This window comes from Trichomycterus rosablanca, chromosome 20, assembly GCF_030014385.1.
Source record: "Trichomycterus rosablanca isolate fTriRos1 chromosome 20, fTriRos1.hap1, whole genome shotgun sequence".
Taxonomy (NCBI): Eukaryota; Metazoa; Chordata; class Actinopteri; order Siluriformes; family Trichomycteridae; genus Trichomycterus; species Trichomycterus rosablanca.
The window spans coordinates 17,299,794-17,321,034 of record NC_086007.1 but is presented as its reverse complement, the minus strand read 5'-3'; the positions used below and the strand labels follow the sequence as shown (position 1 = coordinate 17,321,034).

Here is a 21,241-nt window from a genome sequence, read left to right as displayed (position 1 = left end):
TCCCGTTGTTTAGCTAGCGAGAATATTATCTGTGATGTAGATTAAGTCCCGTGGCCTGACCCAGCCTAGAGGCGTGATCCTGAGGCAGAATGAATGTTTGACATTGCATACTGTATATGCACATACTAATAAATATATTGCAGTTTACAGCATTCTGTATTTCTAGAGTATATATATGTATATATATATATATATATATATATATACTGTATATATATATACTGTATATTAGAGATGCATGAGTACCGATACTAGTATCGGGTATTAGCCAGATACCGCGCTCATTAACTCGTACTCGTACTCGCAAACGAGGCTCCGATACTAAACATCCGATACCTTGTGCCTAGTGCACGTTGCTGCGTTAACGCAGGGATTTTCAACCTGTGGGGCGCGAGTGCCTGACCCCCCCGCGAGACATTACGAGTGCCTGACCCCACCGCGTGACATTACGAGATTTTTTTACTTCTAAAACTAAAGCAATTCATTTTTCACCCACGGGAGACAGATTGAATTATTCTCACTGACCACGCTCACACGCACGTTTAATGTTATTTTGTTACGTTTGAAAAAAAAAAAACCTTAAAATAGAGCTAACAGCGAAGATAACCGGTTACAAAAGCAGCGACCGCTGTTATAGGACGTGTTTGTGTTCAATACTCTGTTCACAGTGTCGATACAAGTGATTCAGGAGTCGACTCATTTTAAGCTTCTTTTCTCAGTCATCTCTCCGTGTTTACTGTTATAATGAATGTTGCGGTTGTAAATAAACACCAAATACTACAGAACATTTTGTGTGACTCGCTTACCTTATAAAGCTCAGGTTTAATTATACTGGTTATTACCACAGAGCGGGAGCTGACTCAGAGTCGTTTACGATTTACCGAGGTGAACCACGAATGTATGTGCTGATAGAATCGGCTCAGATGGGATCGGACTGTATTATCCTTTTAAAGTAAATATTTCAATCAGCAGAATCGCATCGCATGTATGATGTGCACAACGTTAATTACGTGCGTTTATTAATGAACGTTTATGTTAGCTTGTCAGAAGCTTTCTCAATGATGTCTGTGCGGTGTTTTTTTTTTACAGTTAGTGATGGCAACCCAAGCAACTGTTCCACTGCACTATTTTACACTAAAAACTACACTATTCCACAATGCTCCAGATTGCATCATTCTAAATAGGTATCGATATCGGCGAGTACAAAAATACATGTACTTGTACTCGTACTCGGTTTGGAAAAAATGGTATCGATGCATCCCTAATATATATATACAGTGTATCACAAAAGTGAGTACACCCCTCACATTTCTGCAGATATTTAAGTATATCTTTTCATGGGACAACACTGACAAAATGACACTTTGACACAATGAAAAGTAGTCTGTGTGCAGCTTATATAACAGTGTAAATTTATTCTTCCCTCAAAATAACTCAATATACAGCCATTAATGTCTAAACAGCCGGCAACAAAAGTGAGTACACCCCTAAGAGACTACACCCCTAAATGTCCAAAGTGAGCACTGCTTGTCATTTTCCCTCCAAAATGTCATGTGATTTGTTAGTGTTACTAGGTCTCAGGTGTGCTTATTGAGCAGGTGTGTTCAATTTAGTAGTACAGCTCTCAAACTCTCTCATACTGGTCACTGAAAGTTCCAACATGGCACCTCATGGCAAAAAACTCTCTGAGGATCTTAAAAGACGAATTGTTGTGCTACATGAAGATGGCCAAGGCTACAAGAAGATTGCCAACACCCTGAAACTGAGCTGCAGCACAGTGGCCAAGATCATCCAGCGTTTTAAAAGAGCAGGGTCCACTCAAAACAGACCTCGCGTTGGTTGTCCAAAGAAGCTGAGTGCACGTGCTCAGCGTCACATCCAACTGCTGTCTTTGAAAGATAGGCGCAGGAGTGCTGTCAGCATTGCTGCAGAGATTGAAAAGGTGGGGGGTCAGCCTGTCAGTGCTCAGACCATACGCCGCACACTACATCAAATTGGTCTGCATGGCTGTCACCCCAGAAGGAAGCCTCTTCTGAAGTCTCTACACAAGAAAGCCCCCAAACAGTTTGCTGAAGACATGTCAACAAAGGACATGGATTACTGGAACCATGTCCTATGGTCTGATGAGACCAAGATTAATTTGTTTGGTTCAGATGGTCTCAAGCATGTGTGGCGGCAATCAGGTGAGGAGTACAAAGATAAGTGTGTCATGCCTACAGTCAAGCATGGTGGTGGGAATGCCATGGTCTGGGGCTGCATGAGTGCAGCAGGTGTTGGGGAGTTACATTTCATTGAGGGACACATGAACTCCAATATGTACTGTGAAATACTGAAGCAGAGCATGATCCCCTCCCTCTGGAAACTGGGTCGCAGGGCAGTGTTCCAGCATGATAATGACCCCAAACACACCTCTAAGACGACCACTGCTTTATTGAAGAGGCTGAGGGTAAAGGTGATGGACTGGCCAAGCATGTCTCCAGACCTAAACCCAATAGAACATCTTTGGGGCATCCTCAAGCGGAAGGTGGAGGAGCGCAAAGTCTCGAATATCCGCCAGCTCCGTGATGTCGTCATGGAGGAGTGGAAAAGCATTCCAGTGGCAACCTGTGAAGCTCTGGTAAACTCCATGCCCAGGAGAGTTAAGGCAGTTCTGGGAAATAATGGTGGCCACACAAAATATTGACACTTCAGGAACTTTCACTAAGGGGTGTACTCACTTTTGTTGCCGGTGGTTTAGACGTTAATGGCTGTATATTGAGTTATTTTGAAGCAAGAATAAATTTACACTGTTATATAAGCTGCACACAGACTACTTTTCATTGTGTCAAAGTGTCATTTTGTCAGTGTTGTCCCATGAAAAGATATACTTAAAAATCTGCAGAAATGTGAGGGGTGTACTCACTTTTGTGATACAAAAGTGAGTACACCCCTCACATTTCTGCAGATTTTTAAGTATATCTTTTCATGGGACAACACTGACAAAATGACACTTTGACACAATGAAAAGTAGTCTGTGTGCAGCTTATATAACAGTGTAAATTTATTCTTGCTTCAAAATAACTCAATATACAGCCATTAACGTCTAAACCACCGGCAACAAAAGTGAGTACACCCCTTAGTGAAAGTTCCTGAAGTGTCAATATTTTGTGTGGCCACCATTATTTCCCAGAACTGCCTTAACTCTCCTGGGCATGGAGTTTACCAGAGCTTCAGAGGTTGCCACTGGAATGCTTTTCCACTCCTCCATGACGACATCACGGAGCTGGCGGATATTCGAGACTTTGCGCTCCTCCACCTTCCGCTTGAGGATGCCCCAAAGATGTTCTATTGGGTTTAGGTCTGGAGACATGCTTGGCCAGTCCATCACCTTTACCCTCAGCCTCTTCAATAAAGCAGTGGTCGTCTTAGAGGTGTGTTTGGGGTCATTATCATGCTGGAACACTGCCCTGCGACCCAGTTTCCGGAAGGAAGGGGATCATGCTCTGCTTCAGTATTTCACAGTACATATTGGAGTTCATGTGTCCCTCAATGAAATGTAACTCCCCAACACCTGCTGCACTCATGCAGCCCCAGACCATGGCATTCCCACCACCATGCTTGACTGTAGGCATGACACACTTATCTTTGTACTCCTCACCTGATTGCCGCCACACATGCTTGAGACCATCTGAACCAAACAAATTAATCTTGGTCTCATCAGACCATAGGACATGGTTCCAGTAATCCATGTCCTTTGTTGACATGTCTTCAGCAAACTGTTTGCAGGCTTTCTTGTGTAGAGACTTCAGAAGAGGCTTCCTTCTGGGGTGACAGCCATGCAGACCAATTTGATGTAGTGTGCGGCGTATGGTCTGAGCACTGACAGGCTGACCCCCCACCTTTTCAATCTCTGCAGCAATGCTGACAGCACTCTTGCGCCTATCTTTCAAAGACAGCAGTTGGATGTGACGCTGAGCACGTGCACTCAGCTTCTTTGGACGACCAAAGCGAGGTCTGTTCTGAGTGGACCCTGCTCTTTTAAAACTCTGGATGATCTTGGCCACTGTGCTGCAGCTCAGTTTCAGGGTGTTGGCAATCTTCTTGTAGCCTTGGCCATCTTCATGTAGCGCAACAATTCGTCTTTTAAGATCCTCAGGGAGTTATTTGCCATGAGGTGCCATGTTGGAACTTTCAGTGACCAGTATGAGAGAGTGTGAGAGCTGTACTACTAAATTGAACACACCTGCTCCCTATGCACAACTGAGACCTAGTAACACTAACGAGTCACATGACATTTTGGAGGGAAAATGACAAGCAGTGCTCAATTTGGACATTTAGGGGTGTAGTCTCTTAGGGGTGTACTCACTTTTGTTGCCGGTGGTTTAGACATTAATGGCTGTATATTGAGTTATTTTGAGGGAAGAATAAATTTACACTGTTATATAAGCTGCACACAGACTACTTTTCATTGTGTCAAAGTGTCATGTTGTCAGTGTTGTCCCATGAAAAGATATACTTAAATATCTGCAGAAATGTGAGGGGTGTACTCACTTTTGTGATACACTGTATATATATATATATATATATATATATATATGTATGTATGTATATCATGGGCGGCTCGTTCCTTAGGGTGATTGGGCGATGCACCACCAAAGGGCGAAAGGGAAGAAATTTTTCTATCACATTCAACCAGTGTTAAACTAGCTGTGACTGTTCTGGACAGTTTGTGTTGCCTCTGAATATCGTAGTCCAATCAGCAATGATTTGTTTTCTGTACAGTACCGCCCCTTTTGGGTGATTTCAGTCTGATTGAAAATCGCCCGGATTGCTCTGATAGACTCTCATATTAAGGGGGGGAAAATCATATAAGTTACAAGTAAATTACAAGTAACTAATGCAATTTTTAAATTGTGATTGCACTTATTGTATCTCCCCAATTGTTTAATTGTACTTCTTTATTCATTGCACATCAGCCCTGATGCCAATCTTTATTCTGGATCTGCTGCACCTAAAATAAAATGCTATCTGATGAAGACTAAATTAAATTCCCCTGAGAGATTTGGCAGGAGGCGCCACTGATACACACACACTGAAAAAATGAACTTTTTGATATAGTAAAATATATTCAATTAACTCTCAGAAAGTCTACACTGTAATATTAAAATTCAGTGAAAACTAAACATTTTTAAGTAAGAATATAAATATATACACAATTTATTCATGTAATAAATTAACTATGTGGGGTGAAAAAAAAAACCTTGAAATTAAAAACTTGTTTTTGTTAGCTCAGAAAAAAAACTGGTTGCACCGCGATGTTTCTGTAACTTAAAACGGTTACATCAATTGTCACAAAATTTGACTGTATTTATCAAATTAACATAATTAAATAATACTTTATTAAATATGTTATTAAATAATAACAGAGGTGCTCCACTGCAAATGTAAAAATGACTGACCAAATAACTGGACATATATACAGATCTAATGTTTCACGTTCATGTTAAACAAACAAAATATATATCATGCTCTCTTATTAATAAGATTAGTAAAATATTAAAAAGAAATGCTTGTAAATTAAAACATTAACCATTGTCAATTAGTTTGGAAAGGTTTCTTGATAAAGAGAGCTTCTCTCTATATCATATTTATACATGCATTTTATTTAGCTGCTTTTCATCAAGATATTTCAACTTCGGTTATCCAAGAGTTTAGTCTTGTCATGTAATTATTTTTATTACTCAAGTGTAAGTTAATTTGTAATTTGTTGATCAAAATCATATAAACATTTGTTTCGATTAACAGGATACCTGCAGGCCAGTGGAGTGTAACTTGAGGGCTGTGATTAATGCCAGTCATGCTGCTGTTGCATTATGCTATGGATACATTATTTATTTATTTATTTTTATTTGTTTATTTTTGACATTTCTCTTGTTTAAAATAATTGTTCCAATCCAGCCCCAAACAGTAAGTGACTGCATGCCCTAATGTTTTTTTTAATTGTGCAATTGCTTTAAAGGCTAGTCCTATGTGGTTGTTTAAGGTTTTACTGAATGCACTTTTATATACCTAACAGGTCATGTGAACATTCAGTGGTGTTTAATGTTGACCGAATAAACAGTTGAAATATATTGTATTTTCGTGGTGAATTTTTTGGTAAAAGTACATTGTATATAGACAACATTTGGTAATATACGGAAATATAATGAGTAATATAAATTTATACAACTAAGTAATTGAAAATGTCAAACAGAAAAAAAATCATATAGAATTTAAGTAGTTATTTCATAACAGATTTACTTAATATTTTAAGTTGTAAAATATAATGAACAAAAATGGAAATTTGTTGTCAGGAAAAAGTTAGGACACCCTATGCCCTAATAGATAATTTCCCCCTTTGGCTGAAATTACCTCAATTAGACGTTTCCTATAACCATCTCCTAGTCTCTGACATCGACTGGGAGAACTTTTTGCATGCACACCCCGTTTCAAATCACCCCACAGCATCTCAATAGGATTAAGATCCAGGCTTTGACTTGGCCATTCCAGAACTCTATTGCATGGTCCACCTCTGCTGCAGTTTCAGTATTTGGACAGATGGTCTTACATTTTCTTCAAGCACCCTCTGATACAGTAAAGAATTCATCGTGGATTCTATAATTGAGAGCTTGCCAGGCCCTGCTGCTGCAAAGCAGCCCCAAACCATGACATTTCCACCTCCATGCTTCACAGTTGGTATGAGGTTCTTGTGCTCAAATGCTGTTCGGTTTGCGCCAAACATGTCTTTTGTTACTGTGTAATTTTTAACATTTTTTGTTTAGTTATATAAGCTCCATCTCTCAGAACTGTTCAAACAAAGCTCAAATATCCATATGTTTAAATACTGTTGTTCAAAAAGACAAAGGTTTTCATGGGGTGTCCTAACTTTTTCACATGACTGTATATATACACACAGTATATATACACCGATCAGCCATACCATTAAAACCACCTCCTTGTTTCTACACTCACTGTCCATTTTATCAGCTCCACTTTCCATATAGAAGCACTTTGTAGTTCTACAATTACTGACTGTAGTCCATCTGTTTCTCTGCATGCTTTGTTAGCCCCCTTTCATGCTGTTCTTCAATGGTCAAGACTCACCCAGGACCACTACAGAGTAGGTATTATTTAGGTGTTGGATCATTCTCAGCACTGCAGTGACACTGACATGGTGGTGGTGTGTTAGTGTGTGTTGTGCTGGTATGAGTGGATAAGACAGCAATGCTGATGGAGTTTTTAAACACCTCACTGTCACTGCTGGACTGAGAACAGTCCACCAACCAGAATTATATCCAGTCAAACTGCCCTGTGGGCAACGTCCTGTGACCACTGATGAAGGTTATTAAGCATATTACTACTTAAAATCTCTAAGATTAGAATCAGGTGCACCTCATCAGCTGCAATCAGTCCATCATTAGAGGACATTGGAGTTATATTTAAACCTCAGACATTAGTTTGGTTTGCTCTTGATTGTTGAGGTGAATGTTATCACCATGGTGAGATCTAAAGAGCTCTTTAAGGCCTCCAGAAAGAAGGTTGTAGATGCATATGAGTCTGTAAAGAGATTTTAAAAGATCTCAAAACAATTAGAAATCAGCCATTCCACTGTCCGGAAAATCATTTATAAGTGGAGAACATTTAAAACAACTACCAACATGGCCAGGTCAGGCTGTCCTAGCAAGTTCAGCCCAAGAGCAGACAGCAAGATGCGTAAAGAAGTCATCTTTGACTTTACATCTGCAAGGTGGACCAACCAGGTAGGAGTGTCTTGGACAGTGACTGCACAACACACACTAACACACCACCACCATGACATTGTTACTGCAGGGCTGAGAATGATCCAACACCCAAATAATACCTGCTCTGTGGTGGTCCTGACCATTGAAGAACAGGGTGAAAGCAGGCTAAAAAAGGTACGCAGAGAAACAGGTGGACTACAGTCAGTAATTGTAGAACTACAAAGTGCTTCTATATGGTAAGTGGAGCTAATAAAATGGACAGTGAGTGTAGAAACTGCCCTGATTGTTCCTTACCAAGCTCCTACAAAGCCACACACTTATAACAACAACAACATGGATATAGGGTTAATACAACCAACCAAGCACTTTAGCAACAAGAGGTATCTGTCATGGTTTTACTATAACAAGTTCAACCACATGAAGCTTACCATATCTTTTAATTGCTACAGGTAAAAAATCTGTTGTACAGACTACTGGAGAATAATTGCAATTATTCATGCTGAATCCTTTCCTCTTCCTCATATTAATGACTGTGGTGTTAGTGTGGTTTCAGCCAAATTATTGAGTAGATTTGTTAAAAGATTACAACAAGTTTATATTTACCCATCTTGTAACTTTAAATGGACCTCTGACTTCTAATGCTCTTTCTAAGCAATGTTGTGTACCTTGTCTGTACTTGCCACTTTAAAATTTTAGCCTTTTAAAATTAGGGTTAAATGCTGAGTTGTTTAGTTTAACTGTTATCTGTTAAAATATTTGACAGCTGAGAAACAAACTTTATTGTCCATTATTTTAAGGTTTATGTGAGATCCAGCACTGATCACAGCAGTTGGTGTATTTACAAACTAAAATTCATTTGTTTTCCTTTTAGCACATGTACTACTTCAATCAATGCTTAATAAGGAGGGCTCTGATGGCACAGAAATATCCTACATACACTACAAACAGAGGGCTGAAAACATGGCAGCTGACGTGGATGGTCGCATTTCTTTTTTACATTACTGTTGCCAACTTCAGTTGTACAGCAATTAAGTACCCTCCACAATAATTGGCACCCCTGGATAAGATGATACAAACGGACTATAAAAATTTGACATTTGGTAAATTTGCTTAATCTCAAAAATTTCAAATTTCCAGTCAACTGTTCCAATCATGACCCAAGTTTGTTTTGCCCCCACACATATTGCGAAAAACGGTAAGAGGGGGACACAATCTCTAAAGATTACTGTTGGAAAGTTTTTTTTTTTTTTATTAGCATTTTGGGGTTACCAATTCTCCAAAAAAGCATTTATTGTAATCCAACCATAAACTTAAGTACCTGACTTCTATGGTGAAATAAAAATGTAGCTTTTTAGCATAAAAAGTGGAATGGCTAAACCAAAAAGAACCTGGTGCTCACTATTAAATCATCACTGAATATTTTAGCAGGACAAGGATTCAAAACATATGTTAAGATTAACAAAAAATGGTTTACTGAACAAAAAATCCTGCTTCAATGTAAAATGTCTAATATGAAAAAAAATTTAATATTCTTTTTGTGAGCTGTAATTTTAAAAACACTAAATATATGAGCAAAGGAATGAGGGCTGGAATATTTTGTATTTGTTACAATTGTCTTTTTGCATCTTTAAACAGTCAATCAATAGTTAAACTTTTATTGAGACAAAGAAAATGGGTTGTAACAGATGTAAAATAACAAAAACATGCATTGTGCCTCTCACCTTGATGTGATCGTAGGGGCAGGTGACATCAGGGTGGGCTTCTATGCTAAAAGCATCATCAAAATCCAGAGTGACTGCAAAACCCTTCGCTAGCTTGATCTGGTATAGACAGTCTGAGCTTTTAGGGTATGGTTTAGGATAATCTGGACTGCTGATAAGACCAGAACGTTCTGTGTACACAATGTCACTGCACTCCACTGAGGTCACACACACACACAGAAAGAAATAAAATAAGCATAAAAAGGATTTTCTGAATTTTACTAAACAGTTTAAAAGGTTACGGTTAAACCTTTTCCCCTACTTTGTTATTTTTTAGCAAACGCTGTTTCACTGAAAAAAAACTGTTAAAAGCTGTTGTATATACAGTATCTTGTACATTGTAAATTGGGTATATTTAAATATCAAAGAAGAAGAAGAAGATGCGGTAGCAACATCAGAGGTTAAACGAGGTACTACCTCCAAAATCAAAAAGTGATATCTGAATATGTATATACTGTATATATATTAGGGCTGTCACACGATTACATTTTTAATCGAGATTAATAGTGATTAAAGAACCAGATTAATCGCAATTAATCGAAATTTCTCGCAAACTAGTAACTAAGCAAAATTTGAACAGTTATGCAAATTTGTATTGCAAAAACATGTTTGCCAATAAAAACATTTATAAAATTATGATAAAATTATTACATCTAAATTATTTTTAGAAAGCCAGCCAATGCCTATATAGAGTTGTTAACAGCTACCCATCTTTCAGTCAGTTATTTAAAATGACAAATCTGTTCACATTATCTGGCAAAAGTGAGGATCTTTTCCTGTTCAAAACCCTGCCACTGAAAACAGGCACTCATAATATGAACCATTTCTAGATGCAACACCAGTGGCATAACAAGGAGCTCATGGGCCTCAGTGCAAAAAAAAAAATGTTGGGCCTCAACAAATTGCATATGCTGATAGCTGATCAAAATTAATTAAAAGTACTCACTCAGAAGTTAGACTTCAAGTCCAAAGTTCTGCCTCTGGTATTTTTAATGCACAGTTTTAGTTATTTTAATTTTACTTAACGAAAATATTGTAATATAATAATAACGACCTGGCGAGTGCAGCCAATGGGCCCCGGTGCACCTGCATGTGAAAAAGTTAGGACACCCCATGAGAACCTTTGTCTTTTTGAACATATTTAAACATATGGACATCTGAGCTTCATTTGAAGCTTCATTTGTAAATTCTGTTCCATCATGGACAATGCCAGTCACCCACTGAATACAGTGATTATTAAATAGAGGAGCATGTTTAGTTATAGGCTGTTGTCACAGAGCTGCTCCACGGACAGGCTTAGAAGGTCATTCGTACCCAGAGCCATTAGGCTCTACAACTCCACCAGGCAGGGACGGCTGGCTGTAGCTAAAGACTGAGGGTCCTAATGTAGCCATGTGTGTACGTACTTGTATGCACATGCATGTGCAAATGTATATACAGTGTATCACAAAAGTGAGTACACCCCTCACATTTCTGCAGATATTTAAGTATATCTTTTCATGGGACAACACTGACAAAATGACACTTTGACACAATGAAAAGTAGTCTGTGTGCAGCTTATATAACAGTGTCAATTTATTCTTCCCTCAAAATTACTCAATATACAGCCATTAATGTCTAAACCACCGGCAACAAAAGTGAGTACACCCCTTAGTGAAAGTTCCTGAAGTGTCAATATTTTGTGTGGCCACCATTATTTCCCAGAACTGCCTTAACTCTCCTGGGCATGGAGTTTACCAGAGCTTCACAGGTTGCCACTGGAATGCTTTTCCACTCCTCCATGACGACATCACGGAGCTGGCGGATATTCGAGACTTTGCGCTCCTCCACCTTCCGCTTGAGGATGCCCCAAAGATGTTCTATTGGGTTTAGGTCTGGAGACATGCTTGGCCAGTCCATCACCTTTACCCTCAGCCTCTTCAATAAAGCAGTGGTCGTCTTAGAGGTGTGTTTGGGGTCATTATCATGCTGGAACACTGCCCTGCGACCCAGTTTCCGGAGGGAGGGGATCATGCTCTGCTTCAGTATTTCACAGTACATATTGGAGTTCATGTGTCCCTCAATGAAATGTAACTCCCCAACACCTGCTGCACTCATGCAGCCCCAGACCATGGCATTCCCACCACCATGCTTGACTGTAGGCATGACACACTTATCTTTGCACTCCTCACCTGATTGCCGCCACACATGCTTGAGACCATCTGAACCAAACAAGTTAATCTTGGTCTCATCAGACCATAGGACATGGTTCCAGTTATCCATGTCCTTTGTTGACATGTCTTCAGCAAACTGTTTGCGGGCTTTCTTGTGTAGAGACTTCAGAAGAGGCTTCCTTCTGGGGTGACAGCCATGCAGACCAATTTGATGTAGTGTGCGGCGTATGGTCTGAGCACTGACAGGCTGACCCCCCCACCTTTTTAATCTCTGCAGCAATGCTGACAGCACTCTTGCGCCTATCTTTCAAAGACAGCAGTTGGATGTGACGCTGAGCACGTGCACTCAGCTTCTTTGGACGACCAACGCGAGGTCTGTTCTGAGTGGACCCTGCTCTTTTAAAACGCTGGATGATCTTGGCCACTGTGCTGCAGCTCAGTTTCAGGGTGTTGGCAATCTTCTTGTAGCCTTGGCCATCTTCATGTAGCGCAACAATTCGTCTTTTAAGATCCTCAGAGAGTTCTTTGCCATGAGGTGCCATGTTGGAACTTTCAGTGACCAGTATGAGAGAGTGTGAGAGCTGTACTACTAAATTGAACACACCTGCTCCCTATGCACACCTGAGACCTAGTAACACTAACGAGTCACATGACATTTTGGAGGGAAAATGACAAGCAGTGCTCAATTTGGACATTTAGGGGTGTAGTCTCTTAGGGGTGTACTCACTTTTGTTGCCGGTGGTTTAGACATTAATGGCTGTATATTGAGTTATTTTGAGGGAAGAATAAATTTACACTGTTATATAAGCTGCACACAGACTACTTTTCATTGTGTCAAAGTGTCATTTTGTCAGTGTTGTCCCATGAAAAGATATACTTAAATATCTGCAGAAATGTGAGGGGTGTACTCACTTTTGTGATACACTGTACAAGTCTTTAAATGTTCTAATACCCAGATTGTGCCAAGTAGTGAATGCACCAAAGTTTGGGCACCCCTGATATTTTTCATGATTTTCCTTTATAAATCATTGGTTGTTCGGATCAGCAATTTCAGTTAAATATATCATATAGCAGACGAACACAGTGATATTTGAGAAGTGAAATGAAGTTTATAGGATTTACAGAAAGTGTGCAATAATTATTTAAACAAAATTAGGAAGGTGCATAATTTTGGGCACCCCAACAGAAAAATTACATCAATATTTAGTAGATCCTCCTTTTGCAGAAATAACAGCCTCTAAATGCTTCCTATAGCTTCCAATGAGAGTCTGGATTCTGGTTGAAGGTATTTTGGACCATTCTTCTTTACAACACATCTCCAGTTCAGTCAGGTTTGATGGTTTCCGAGCATGGACAGCCCACTTTAAATCACACCACAGATTTTCAATAATATTCAGATCTGGAGACTGAGATGGCCATTCCAGAACGTTGTACTTGTTCCTCTGCATGAATGCCTTAGTAGATTTTGAGCAGTGTTTAGGGTCGTTGTCTTGTTGAAGTATCCAGCCCCGGCGCAACTTCAACTTTGTCACCGATTCTTGAACATTGGTCTTATTGACTGGAATCCATGCGACCCTCAACTTTAACAAGATTCCCAGTACCTGCACTGGCCACACAGCCCCACAGCATGATGGAACCGCCACCAAATTTTACTGTGGGTAGCAAGTGTTTGTCTTGGAATGCTGTGTTCTTTTTCCGCCATGCATACCGCCCCTTGTTATGTCTAAATAACTCAATTTTAGTTTCATCAGTCCACAGCACCTTATTCCAAAATGAAGCTGGCTTGTCCAAATGTGCTTTAGCATAACTCAAGCGACTCTGTTTGTGGCGTGTGCGCAGAAAAGGCTTCTTCTGCATTACTCTGCCATACAGCCTCTTCTTGTGCAAAGTGCGCTGAATAGTTGAACGATGCACAGTGACACCATCTGCAGCAAGATGATGTTGTAGGTCTTTGGAGCTGGTCTGTGGGTTGACTATGACTGTTCTCACCATTCTTCGCCTCTACCTATCTGAGATTTTTCTTGGCCTGCCACTTCGGGCCTTAACTAGAACTGTGCCTGTGGTCTTCCATTTCCTCACTATGTTCCTCACAGTGGAAACTGACAGCTGAAATCTCTGAGATAGCTTTTTGTATCCTTCCCCTAAACCATGATGTTGAACAATCTTTGTTTTCAGGTCATTTGAGAGTTGTTTTGAGGCTCCCATGTTCCCATCTTCAGAGAAGATGCAAAGAGGAGAAACACTTGCAAATGGCCACCTTAACACTTTCTCATAATTGGATTCACCTGTGTATGTAGGTCAAGGGTCAATGAGCTTACAAAACAAATTATGTGTTCCAATAATTAAATATTAAATCCAATAATCCAAAAACTAAAGGTATTCAAATCAATAAAATGACAAGGGTGCCCAAAATTATGCACCTGCCTAATTTTGTTTAAATAATTATTGCACACTTTCTGTAAATCCTATAAACTTCATTTCACTTCTCAAATATCACTGTGTTCGTCTGCTATATGATATATTTAACTGAAACTGCTGATCTGAACAACCAATGATTTATAAAGGAAAATCATGAAAAATATCAGGGGTGCCCAAACTTTTACATACCACTGTATATATATATATATATATATATATATATATATATATATATATATATATATATATATATATATATATATATATATATATATATATATATATATATATATATATATATATATATATACTGTGTATATATATAGTGTATCACAAAAGTGAGTACACCCCTCACATTTCTGCAGATATTTAAGTATATCTTTTCATGGGACAACACTGACAAAATGACACTTTGACACAATGAAAAGTAGTCTGTGTGCAGCTTATATAACAGTGTAAATTTATTCTTCCCTCAAAATTACTCAATATACAGCCATTAATGTCTAAACCACCAGCAACAAAAGTGAGTACACCCCTTAGTGAAAGTTCCTGAAGTGTCAATATTTTGTGTGGCCACCATTATTTCCCAGAACTGCCTTAACTCTCCTGGGCATGGAGTTTACCAGAGCTTCACAGGTTGCCACTGGAATGCTTTTCCACTCCTCCATGACGACATCACGGAGCTGGCGGATATTCGAGACTTTGCGCTCCTCCACCTTCCGCTTGAGGATGCCCCAAAGATGTTCTATTGGGTTTAGGTCTGGAGACATGCTTGGCCAGTCCATCACCTTTACCCTCAGCCTCTTCAATAAAGCAGTGGTTGTCTTAGAGGTGTGTTTGGGGTCATTATCATGCTGGAACACTGCCCTGCGACCCAGTTTCCGGAAGGAAGGGGATCATGCTCTGCTTCAGTATTTCACAGTACATATTGGAGTTCATGTGTCCCTCAATGAAATGTAACTCCCCAACACCTGCTGCACTCATGCAGCCCCAGACCATGGCATTCCCACCACCATGCTTGACTGTAGGCATGACACACTTATCTTTGTACTCCTCACCTGATTGCCGCCACACATGCTTGAGACCATCTGAACCAAACAAATTAATCTTGGTCTCATCAGACCATAGGACATGGTTCCAGTAATCCATGTCCTTTGTTGACATGTCTTCAGCAAACTGTTTGCGGGCTTTCTTTTGTAGAGACTTCAGGAGAGGCCTCCTTCTGGGGTGACAGCCATGCAGACCAATTTGATGTAGTGTGTGGCGTATGGTCTGAGCACTGACAGGCTGACCCCCCACCTTTTCAATCTCTGCAGCAATGCTGACAGCACTCCTGCGCCTATCTTTCAAAGACAGCAGTTGGATGTGACGCTGAGCACGTGCACTCAGCTTCTTTGGACGACCAACGCAAGGTCTGTTCTGAGTGGACCCTGCTCTTTTAAAACGCTGGATGATCTTGGCCACTGTGCTGCAGCTCAGTTTCAGGGTGTTGGCAATCTTCTTGTAGCCTTGGCAATCTTCATGTAGCGCAACAATTCGTCTTTTAAGGTCCTCAGAAAGTTCTTTGCCATGAGGTGCCATGTTGGAACTTTCAGTGACCAGTATGAGAGAGTGTGAGAGCTGTACTACTAAATTGAACACACCTGCTCCCTATGCACACCTGAGACCTAGTAACACTAACAAGTCACATGACATTTTGGAGGGAAAATGACAAGCAGTGCTGAATTTGGACATTTAGGGGTGTAGTCTCTAAGGGGTGTACTCACTTTTGTTGCCGGTGGTTTAGACATTAATGGCTGTATATTGAGTTATTTTGAAGGAAGAATAAATTTACACTGTTATATAAGCTGCACACAGACTACTTTTCATTGTGTCAAAGTGTCATTTTGTCAGTGTTGTCCCATGAAAAGATACACTTAAATATCTGCAGAAATGTGAGGGGTGTACTCACTTTTGTGATACACAGTATATATATATATATATATATATATATATATATATATATATACTGTATATACATATATATATATATATATATATATATATATATATATACTGTATATATATATATATATATAGATAGATATAGATATATATATATATATATATATATATATATATATACAGTGTATCACGAAAGTGAGTACACCCCTCACATTTCTGCAAATATTTCATTATATCTTTTCATGGGACAACACTATAGACATGAAACTTGGATATAACTTAGAGTAGTCAGTGTACAACTTGTATAGCAGTGTAGATTTACTGTCTTCTGAAAATAACTCAACACACAGCCATTAATGTCTAAATAGCTGGCAACATAAGTGAGTACACCCCACAGTGAACATGTCCAAATTGTGCCCAAATGTGTCGTTGTCCCTCCCTGGTGTCATGTGTCAAGGTCCCAGGTGTAAATGGGGAGCAGGGCTGTTAAATTTGGTGTTTTGGGTACAATTCTCTCATACTGGCCACTGGATATTCAACATGGCACCTCATGGCAAAGAACTCTCTGAGGATGTGAGAAATAGAATTGTTGCTCTCCACAAAGATGGCCTAGGCTATAAGAAGATTGCTAACACCCTGAAACTGAGCTACAGCATGGTGGCCAAGGTCATACAGCGGTTTTCCAGGACAGGTTCCACTCGGAACAGGCTTCGCCAGGGTCGACCAAAGAAGTTGAGTCCACGTGTTCGGCGTCATATCCAGAGGTTGGCTTTAAAAAATAGACACATGAGTGCTGCCAGCATTGCTGCAGAGGTTGAAGACGTGGGAGGTCAGCCTGTCAGTGCTCAGACCATACGCCACACACTGCATCAACTCGGTCTGCATGGTCGTCATCCCAGAAGGAAGCTGACGCACAAGAAAGCCCGCAAACAGTTTGCTGAAGACAAGCAGTCCAAGAACATGGATTACTGGAATGCCCTGTGGTCTGACGAGACCAAGATAAACTTGTTTGGCTCAGATGGTGTCCAGCATGTGTGGCGGCGCCCTGGTGAGAAGTACCAAGACAACTGTATCTTGCCTACAGTCAAGCATGGTGGTGGTAGCATCATGGTCTTGGGCTGCATGAGTGTTGCTGGCACTGGGGAGCTGCAGTTCATTGAGGGAAACATGAATTCCAACATGTACTGTGACATTCTGAAACAGAGCATGATCCCCTCCCTTCGAAAACTGGGCCTCATGGCAGTTTTCCAACAGGATAACGACCCCAAACACAACCTCCAAGATGACAACTGCCTTGCTGAGGAAGCTGAAGGTAAAGGTGATGGACTAAACCCAATTGAGCACCTGTGGCGCATCCTCAAGTGGAAGGTGGAGGAGTTCAAGATGTCTAACATCCACCAGCTCCGTGATGTCATCATGGAGGAGTGGAAGAGGATTCCAGTAGCAACCTGTGCAGCTCTGGTGAATTCCATGCCCAGGAGGGTTAAGGCAGTGCTGGATAATAATGGTGGTCACACAAAATATTGACACTTTGGGCACAATTTGGACATGTTCACTGTGGGGTGTACTCACTTATGTTGCCAGCCATTTAGACATTAATGGCTGTGTGTTGAGTTATTTTCAGAAGACAGTAAATCTACACTGCTATACAAGTTGTACACTGACTACTCTAAGTTATATCCAAGTTTCATGTCTATAGTGTTGTCCCATAAAAAGATATAATAAAATGTTTGCAGAAATGTGAGGGGTGTACTCACTTTTGTGATACACTGTATATATATATATATATATAGATATATATATTGGCCACATTGTGCAATATTGTCACGTCACTTTACTATTTAATAATTTAATTACTATTCAATCTTTACACTGAAACTATACCTCATGCATAGTCATTACAGTTACCAGTTATCCATTTTATGTAAAATACAATAAATACTCAGTTCTAGTTTTTCTGTTTGCTTTTGTTTTGTTTTGTACTGTTAATTATTTGTTGTATTATGCTACTGGGGCTTTCATTTCCTTCGGGATCAATAAAGTATCTATCTATCTATCTATCTATCTATCTATCTATCTATCTATCTATCTATCTATCTATCTATCTATCTATCTATCTATCTATCTATCTATCTATCTATCTATCTATCTATCTATCTATCAACAGTATTGAGAGATGGAGCTTATATCATGAAACACATGAAACTGAAACAATTACTTTTACACACAAGTTGTAAAATGTAATGAACAAAAATGGAAATTTGTTTTGAGGAAAAAGTTAGGACATCCTATGTCTTAATAGCTGGTATTTTCCCCCTTTGGCTGAAATTACCTCAATTAGACGTTTTCTATAACCATCTACCAGTGTCTGACATCGACTGGGAGAAAGTGTTTCCCAGTCCTCCATGCAGAATTTCTTCAGCTGTGTGAGGTTTAGGGTTTTTTTTGCATGCACACCCCGTTTCAAATCACCCCACAGCATCTCAATAGGATTAAGATCCAGGCTTTGACTTGGCCATTCCAGAACTCTCCATTTCTCTTTTTTGAACCATTTTTTAGTGGATTTACTGGAATATTTTGGGTCATTGTCATGTTGCATGGTTCACCTCCACTACAGTTTCAGTATTTGGACAGATGGTCTTACATTTTCCTCAAGCACCCTCTGATACAGTAAAGAATTCATCGTGGATTCTATAATGGAGAGCTTGCCAGGCCCTGCTGCTGCAAAGCAGCCCCAAACCATGACATTTCCACATCCATGCTTCACAGTTGGTATGTGGTTCTTGTGCTCAAATGATGTGTTTGGTTTGCACCAAACCTGTCTTCTGTTACTGTGAAAAACTTCAAAAATTCAACTTTGGATTCATCTGTCTTAAGCACATTGTTCCAGAAGTCCTGGTCTTTGTCTAGGTGTTCTCTGGCAAACTTTAGTCTTGTCCTGATGTTTCCCATGAAAATCTAACTTGTGCAGTCTCTTTCTGATGGTAGATGCATGTACCTTGACATCAACTGTGGCAAGAGCTACCTGTAGGTCCTGTGATGACTTTGTAGGATTATTGAGACTTCTTCAGACATTTGCGGTCTGCTCTTGGGCTGAACTTGCTAGGACAGCCTGACCTGGCCATGTTGGCAGTTGTTTTAAATGTTCTCCACTTGTAAATTATTTTCCGGACAGTGGAATGGCTCACCATGGTGATAACACTCACTTCAACAATCAAAAGCATCCCTCAGTGCTTTTCAAATGAAGCTCAAATGTTCATATGTTTATGCTAACTTTTTCACATGACTGTATATATATAAACCACCTCCTTGTTTCCATTTTATTAGCTCCACTTACCACTTACTTCGTAGTTCTACAATTACTGACCATCTGTTTCTCTACATATCTTTTTAGCCTGCTTTTACCATTCTTCAATGATCAGGACCCCCACAAGACCACCACAGAGCAAGTATTAGTAAGGTGGTGAATGATTCTCAGCACTGCAGTGACACATGGTGGTGGTGTGTTAGTGTGTGTTTTTAAATACAGTGTCCACTCACTGTCCACTCTATTAGACACTCCTACCTAGTTGGTCCACCTTGTAGATGTAAAGTCAGAGACAATCGCTTATCTGTTGCTGCTGTTTGAGTTGGTCATCTTCTAGACCTTTATCAGTGGTCACAGGATGCTGCCCACGGGGCACTGTTGGCTAGATATTTTTGGTTGGTAGACTATTCTCATTCGAGCAGTGACAGTAAGGTGTTTAAAAACTCCAACAGCGCTGCTGTGTCTGATCCACTCATACCAGCACAACACACACTAACACACCACATTTACATTTACATTTTCTGCATTTAGCAAACGCCTTTATCCAAAGCGACTTACATTATAGTGACAGTATACAGTCTGAGCAATTAAGGGTTAAAGGCCTTGCTCATTAGCAGCAACCTGGCAGTGGCTTGAAGCAGCGACCTTCTGGTTACTAGTCCAGTACCTTAACCACTAGGCTACGGCTTGCCCTAGCCTAGTGTCATTGTCACCACCACCATGTCATTGTCACTGTAGTGCTGAGAATGACCCACCATTGAAATAATACCTACTTTGTAGTGGTCCAGGGAGAGTCCTGACTATTGAACAACAGCATGAAAAGGGGGCTAACAAAGCATGCACACAAACAGCATGCAGACAAACAGATGGACTACAGTAATTGTAGAACTACAAAGTGCTCCTATATGGTAAGTGAAACTGATAAAATGGACAGTGGGTGTAAAAGAATTTATAAACAAGTGTAAAGTATAAACCTTTTTGTGTTGCAAAAAGGAATGGCAACACTGGAAAGTGAGAACAGACTCTATGTTACTACAACCCCAAATCAGAAAAAATTGTGACAGTATGGAAAATGCAAATAAAATACAAATGCAGTGGTCCTTACATTTACTTTGACTTTAATGTGATTGCAAACAGTTTGAACCCAAGATATTTCATGTTTTGTCTGCTCAACTTAACTTCATTTGTTCATATACCTCCATTCCTGCATTTCAGGCCTGCAATACATTTCAAAAAAGTTGGGATGGTGGCAATTCAAGGCTAGTAATGAGGTGAAAAAACTAAATAATAATGTGATTCCAAACAAGTGATGTCAACAGGTGATTGTAATCATGGTTTAGCACAAAGCACCTTTGTCAAGCACTACAATATGGTGGTACATACACAAATTCCACTTAAAACTCTACTGTGCAAAAAGCGGCGTCAACTTCTTTGGGCTCGGAGGCATCTAGGATGGACTATCACACAGTGGAAACGTATATTGTGGTCAGATCAATCAGCATTCCAGGTCTTTTATTGGAAAAAAATGGACGCTGTGTGCTCCGAACCAAAGATGAAAGAGACCACCCAGACTGTTATCAGCAACAAGTCCAAAAGCCAGGGTCTGTCTGGGGTATGGGGCTGTGTCAGTGCCCTTGGCAAAGGTCATTTACACTTCTGTGATGGCAGCATTAATGCAGAAAAGTACATTGAGATCTTAGAGCAACAAATGCTGCCTTCAAAACGTCATCTTTTCCAGGGATGTCCATGCATTGTCAACAAGACAATGCAAAACCACTTGCTGCACACATTACAAAGGTATGGCTACGGTAGAAGAGGGTATGGGTACTGAACTGGCCTGCCTGCACCCCAATAGAGAATGTGTAGAGAATTTTGAAACAAAAATGTGACAACGACAAC

At 40.0% G+C, this 21,241-nt stretch overlaps 1 protein-coding gene across 1 annotated transcript in view; it reads right to left on the bottom strand.

Annotated features, from left to right (window-relative positions):
• Positions 1-21,241, bottom strand: part of masp1 (MBL associated serine protease 1) — a 59,129-nt gene that overhangs the window by 31,731 nt on the left and 6,157 nt on the right. The window contains exon 5 of the mRNA XM_063016472.1: positions 9,482-9,678. Coding sequence (XP_062872542.1) covers positions 9,482-9,678 — 197 coding nt within the window. The remainder of the gene's footprint in view (positions 1-9,481; positions 9,679-21,241) is intronic.